This window comes from Fukomys damarensis, unplaced genomic scaffold (assembly GCF_012274545.1).
Source record: "Fukomys damarensis isolate Sample0158 unplaced genomic scaffold, DMR_v1.0_HiC HiC_scaffold_22, whole genome shotgun sequence".
In the NCBI taxonomy this organism is placed as follows: Eukaryota; Metazoa; Chordata; class Mammalia; order Rodentia; family Bathyergidae; genus Fukomys; species Fukomys damarensis.
Window position 1 is genome coordinate 10,842,111 of NW_022900934.1, and position 6,000 is coordinate 10,848,110.

A 6,000-nucleotide genomic window follows, 5' to 3' on the forward strand; every position below is an offset into this window, starting at 1 on the left:
CGTCTCAGGCCAGCCTCCTCACCGCTCCACGCCTCGGTTTCCCATCTGTCTCACCTGACTCAACACAGTTCTCTTCACAGGGCTGTGCAAATCGAGCTCTATTCACACACGTGCAGGACTTAGTGCAGCCCCTGGAATGACGCGCCCAGCGCACCGTGAGCTGTGCTCTTGCTGCTGCGGAAGGACCTGACCACATGCAGCCTCCATCCTCATCCTCCAGCACATCAGGGATGTGAACGCAGGTGGCCCAAGGGGTGAGGAGCCAGGCAGGCTAAGTCCGCCCACCGGGTGCTGCTGGGACACAGCCCGTGAACGCCTTGCATCCCTCCCAGCTGTGGGCACTGCCCGGGAACAAGGTCACTCCTACCCTCCCTGCCCCTCTGGAGACCAGGGCTTGGCACAGCCTTGGCCAGTGCCACTGCTAGCATGGTTTCCGTTCTCACCTATTTTCACCCCTCGGTCACTCGATTTTTCCCTTTACTTTCACACACTTTCCCTGGCCACGCCAGCCTGCAGCACCCTCTCACTTTCTTCCTGGACTCGTCTCAAGGCAACTACCTTGACCTGTGTCTCAGGAAGCGCCCTGGGGACTCAGACAACAGTGACCCCAGCACGCCGAAAGCAGAGACGGCGCCGGACAGGCAGACATTCACGTGGCACCTCGCTGGCCACCTGGCTTTTCATCCTCTGCCTTGGCGAGAAGACCCCAGTCGCCAGGCCCTGCACAGGGGCAGCTCTCTGACCTCTCAGTTACTCACCTGTTGCCCTGTCCCAACACCACCCAGTTTAGAATGGGTCTGAAGGATTAAACCCAGCTACAGGCTGAAAGATGCACGCCACATTCAGCTGACACTCCTGGAGGAGGTAGGAGGGCCCCTCTGGCACACTACTCTAAGAAGGAGAACACAGACTCATGCTATCTGCACAATGAACAACACTGAAACTAAAAACAGGAAGGGTTTCCTTGGTTTGGTGGCTTAGAAAACATCTCAGTCACTTTGTCTAGAAGTGCTATTTTGGATCCAGACTGCTAATTCCTCCTGAAAGCCCCAGGGCAAAAGGGATACATAAGCAGCTTTCAAACGGCCATGGTACCACATCACAAAAGGGATGGACGTCACAGTTCCAAGTGATTGCTAGGGGCACAGGGGTGGGGAAGACAGCACTGCAAACTTCCATGTAATTTCTTCCTCCTCCTCCTTTCCTTCCTTCCTTCCTCTCCCCTCCCTTCCTTCCTTGACCTGTGTCCTGTCCTTCCTTCCCTCCTTCTGTCTGTCTTTCTTCCATATTGGGGATTGAACTCAGGACCTTGCTCTTGCCAGACAGGCACGGCACCTCCGAGCTAAATCCCCAGCCCATTCCATGTAATTTCTTACGGCTCCATTTGATACAAAATACCCCATTGTGGGTATAGAAAGGGCTTCCTGACCTCACACCAAAGCTAAACGGCTGAAATCAGGAAGAAATCTGACCCTCTAAAAAGAGAAGTCATCGGTGCCTCAACCTCTTCCTACCAGCTCTGTCACCAGCAGGCGGCTCCTTCCTTACGAACCCCAGCCCCAGCAGCCCACCCCAAAGATCCAGGGGTGCAGAGAGGGCCAGGCAGGGAAAAACTGGGGTGGGACAAGAAGGGGAACAAAGGGGACACTGCTGGTCCAGCTGCCTGCCCAGAGCAGCCTTTGTTCACAAAGCTTTCTGCTTGACTAGACTTCTAATTTCCAGATAGCAAGCAGAATTACGATGTTTAAAATCACTCTTGCCTAAGCCACACACAAGACTGGAAAACCAATATGAACTTGAAAAAACAGCAATTATGATGCAAAACAAAACAAAACAAGAAACTCAAGTTTAAACTAACTTACAGGTAACAAGTTATAACTGGAGAAAATTAATTAGAACTGCTTTGTCCATTTCCCCAGATACTCATGGTCTTTCGGTCTCCTATCATTAAGTGTTTTCTAAGAGGCTTGATTATTAAACCATTTTCATAACTTTTTATTCCCAGAAAAATGCCAAAAGCCAATAGGAATGTTAAGTGACTTTTCGTGCTTGTTCGTGTCCTCTGATGATGCTTATCTTTTTTCTGGGCCGAGGAATGTGGCCCGCGATGAGGAATTCTAAGTGCTCTCTGGGCAGAGATGCGTGGCCTCCTGCCATCCTCCGAGATCTAGGCAGAGACAAACCCTTCTGGGGTCAGCCCGCCCAGGCCCCCTAGTCTCGGCTCCACTGCCCCTGTTCCAGACCCCTGCGGCTCAGTGCCGCTTCCTGGATGCCCCTCGCTCATTTCTTTCTCTGTTTTTGTGGTTTTTTGCGAGGGTCTCGCCGTGTAGTTCAGGCCGGCCTGGAGCGCTGGGGTCACACATGTGAGCCCCATGCCGGCCCGTCAGGCCTTTCATACTTCCCAGAAAATATCCGTGTTGCAACCACACTGATCTCTGCAGGACAAGTTTTTTTCCTTGTCTTGTAAGTTTTTAGTCTGTTATCAACCTGACTTCCTAAAGCACATGGTAGATTTTATTTGCAGTATAGACAAAAAGCATTCTAAAACTTTTTAAAGTGATGTTTAAAATAAATTCAGATAATTTGTTTACCTGGGTGAGAATGTAACTCCTCTGAGCTTCGTCCATTTTTATCAAACTAGCATTGATATAGTCATTATCTTCTTGATGCAGTTTAATCCGACTGTGGTCAACTGAAAGCCAGCAGAACTCGGTTAATGCTTGGAGGGTCGGAGCGTCTCCCCTCAGGCCCCACACCCACAGGAAAGCAGGTAAGGGGAGCCCACACCACCTAGGCGTTCACACCAGCGGTGTGAAGGGTCAGGTGACATTCATCATCTACGAGGGATGACCATCATTTCCAGAAAGCTTTCTCTGAAGCATGTGAAAGACATCAGCACAGCACCAGCAATAAACCACAGTGAAGCCTGGATCACGCCCCATTAGAAAGTCTGTCCTTGGGCCCTCCCTCCCTGTGGCTCCTCTGGCTCTCTCCACAGGTGGCAGGCCATAGGGGGGCATCAGAGGCTCCGTTCTCTGGAGCCCAAAACAAACTGCTATAGGGCAAAAAAGCAGAGTGGGTTCCATCTTTAAAAGGAAACAAAGTTCTCCCACATCCCATTGGCGGCCGGCAGGATAGCCAGCAGGTAGGCTTTATGATGGCAACTCAACCTCAACTATGGTCAGTGGTCTGAGGGGCAAAGGACACACACACCCAGCAGCGTGAACAGCCAGACCCGGAGCTCTCTTACACAGCTGTTCTGTTCTTTTTAAGTTCAAATATAATGAGCTTAAATGATTCTAAATCTTTCAAATGTCATCAGCAAAGAAATTTACAAGAGAATTTAAATGTTCTGGAAAATTCTCTAAACCCCAAGCACTGAACTTATGTAAATGTAACTTTGAGGTTAGTTTTTAGAATTCAATTTCATTTGGAAGTTCTGCCCCAGGTTATTTAAAAACCAAAACCACTTCTTTCCCCTTTATCACTACCTTGTCACAAAAGCAGTGGTCCCTGAAGGATATTTTTCTTCGCCTGTGGGCTAAGAAGAGCAGGTGGGTACTTTCATTTCTGGCACAAAATAAGGGACAATGGACTCGGGTGACTTCCCAGAAACAGTACCACCTCCCTGAGACCAACGGGAGGGAAAAGATTAGTTACTGGGAATAAGTGATGTGGGGCTTTTGTTCCAAGTCCAAAGAGAGGTATTCTTAAAAAATAAGATACCCTTGAATACGATTTCTCACCATGGAGGATTAATAAAAACTGAGATACTTGGGTGATTTTGAAGGGTATCAAGGTGATAAAAAAAATCTAAGAAAAAAAATGTAAATGACCAGTACTGGTGGGCTGCGTGGATACAAACAGCACTGGGCGACCTCGGGCAAACCACTTGTCCTCTGGGCCTTGTTTTCAATGCCAAATGCAAGGTAACCGGAGGGCTGTGGAAGAGCCAGTGAGTCACTGGGTACCAAGCCTAGCTCAGCAGCAGGCGCGAGGTATCGAGGCCACGGGCACCGTGCACCGGACAGCAGGTTACCTCTGACCCGAGCCACGCTCCCCTCTCCCTCACAATATGAATGGCAAATTATTTTTTCTACTGGAGGGCATGGGTAGGAGACCAAACAAAAAAGGTATGAAGAATGAGATTGGGGGTGAAAATTTTGGGGATTATTTCTGAGGAAGAATATTTTAAATGCTGTAAAACTGGCTCCAAAACTTTTTTTTTTTTTTTAGGTAGGGACTGTCTTTGTAGTTCAGGCTGGCTCTGAATTCACTATGTAGCCCAGGCTGGCCTCAAACTCACGGCAGTCCTCCTGCCTCAGCCTCCCTAGTGCTGGGATTACAGGCGTGCACCACTACATCCAGCACAGGCTCCAAAACTATTTAGGCGAGAAATTATAAAAACCATAGCAAAGGAATATCGCTGTCAGTGCTACTCCTCAATTCAGAACAGTACAGCTGCAGCAAGCAACCTGGGCGTCCCAGTGCTGCGCTGTGTGAAAGAGGTGAGCAGTGGCTGTTCTGCCACACACAGATCCTCAGGCAGAAGCCTTCTTCAGCCAGGACTCCAGCCAGGACTTCACAGTAGACTCACCCAGGATTTCTGTTTTTGTTGCTGTTTTTTAAATAAATATATATGTGGTGCCTCAGCCTAGACATGTTAAATCAAAGGCACCAGGCACTGAGCACACTCAAGCATCACCTGAGCAGCTAGTACTGCACTTCAGATGTCCTGGTGGCCAGTATTTACTGAGTAGTGGCTGCATCTGGGCTACGTGCTTGTGCTGTTTCACCTCATCTCCACACGCTCCTACTGGGTGTGACTCCTGCTGTATGCACAGAGAAGAGAACAACACAGTTCTAAGGGGCCGCGCTGAGACATAAACTCAGGCAGGGAATCAGGAGACACCGGCTCTGTGCCCTTTCCAGGTCCAATTTAACATCTCCCGGGGAATGTGAGCAAACGCCACGGAGACGTCACAGCCACTGGCTCAGGTCCACCCTCCCTCGAGGAGAGTTCGAAAGGCCTGGTGGCCTAGTGGAGACGGCAAAGCTCAGGTCTCGAATTCAGCTCGGGTTTTTCTTGCTTCGTACAAATTCTAACATGGTCAGCTATTGACTTGCAAGGTGTCTGAGCCAATCCTTAGCAGGCAGGAGGCTCCCCGAGGGCAGCGGTCGCGCTGACCGTCATGGGAAGGTGTGCTCATGGCAGCGAAGGGCAGAGTGTGCAGAGGTGGCAGGGGAGGGCGACGTCTGCGGAGGGGCACAGAGCTCTGCCTCTGGTGCCCATGCAGGGCGTCGCTGTGGTTCCACACAGTGCTGGGGGCTAACAATACTGCTGCTGAGTCACCAAGAAAAGTTTACATTATGCCTGCTACACTCTGTTTCAGCTGGCAGGAAAATGATTCATCACAAAATAGCCAAAGCTAAGAAAAATAGTGCTTTGAACTTGGCTGAATTTTCCAGAAAATGAAACCTTACCCCTTGTACAAGGGTGGAAAAAATGAACATGTATAAGTCTCTAATGCCCACTTCATAGGAAACAACCAAGTCATAAACCTCTAACTGCTGCGCATTTATCGCCAAACCCTGGGGTGATGGGGTCAGGGCAGAGTGGGCCTGGGCACAGGGGCGAGCCCAGGAAGCTGTGTGGATACTTACAGGGACTGACGTCTCGGTACCTGTTTCGGTTTTTGTTCATAGGAAGCTTGGCCACTTTACAGGGGAAGTCACTGGCTTCATGTCGGATGTCCTACAAGAAAGGATAAAGAGTTCCCTCTTCCAGTCTCTGGCATCAGGAATCCATCCAGGCATTTAACTGAACACTGGCTTCCCGCCAGGTACTAAGGGCAAAAACAGACATCAAAGAGGGCCAGGCAGTGTAGGAGGGGCAAGGTGATAATTCAGAGGTATGTGCAAGGTCAGGGAGGAAGGCAGAAGAGGAACAACCAAAGGCTGGGGTCAGAGGCAGTGACGCAGGAGGAGGAGGAGGCGGCG

General features: G+C 50.0%; 1 protein-coding gene across 5 annotated transcripts in view; it reads right to left on the reverse strand.

The window, feature by feature from the left end:
• Nucleotides 1–6,000, reverse strand: part of Ptpn1 (protein tyrosine phosphatase non-receptor type 1) — a 63,223-nt gene that overhangs the window by 13,238 nt on the left and 43,985 nt on the right. For all 5 annotated transcript variants that reach the window (XR_779060.3, XR_779059.3, XM_010618225.3 and 2 more), the window contains exons 2-3: nt 5,665–5,755; nt 2,592–2,692 (exon numbers count right to left, since the gene is read on the reverse strand). Coding sequence is in view for 3 of the 5 variants with exons in the window: in XM_010618225.3 (XP_010616527.1) it covers nt 2,592–2,692; nt 5,665–5,755 (192 nt within the window). In the remaining 2 variants the exon portion in view is untranslated. The remainder of the gene's footprint in view (nt 1–2,591; nt 2,693–5,664; nt 5,756–6,000) is intronic.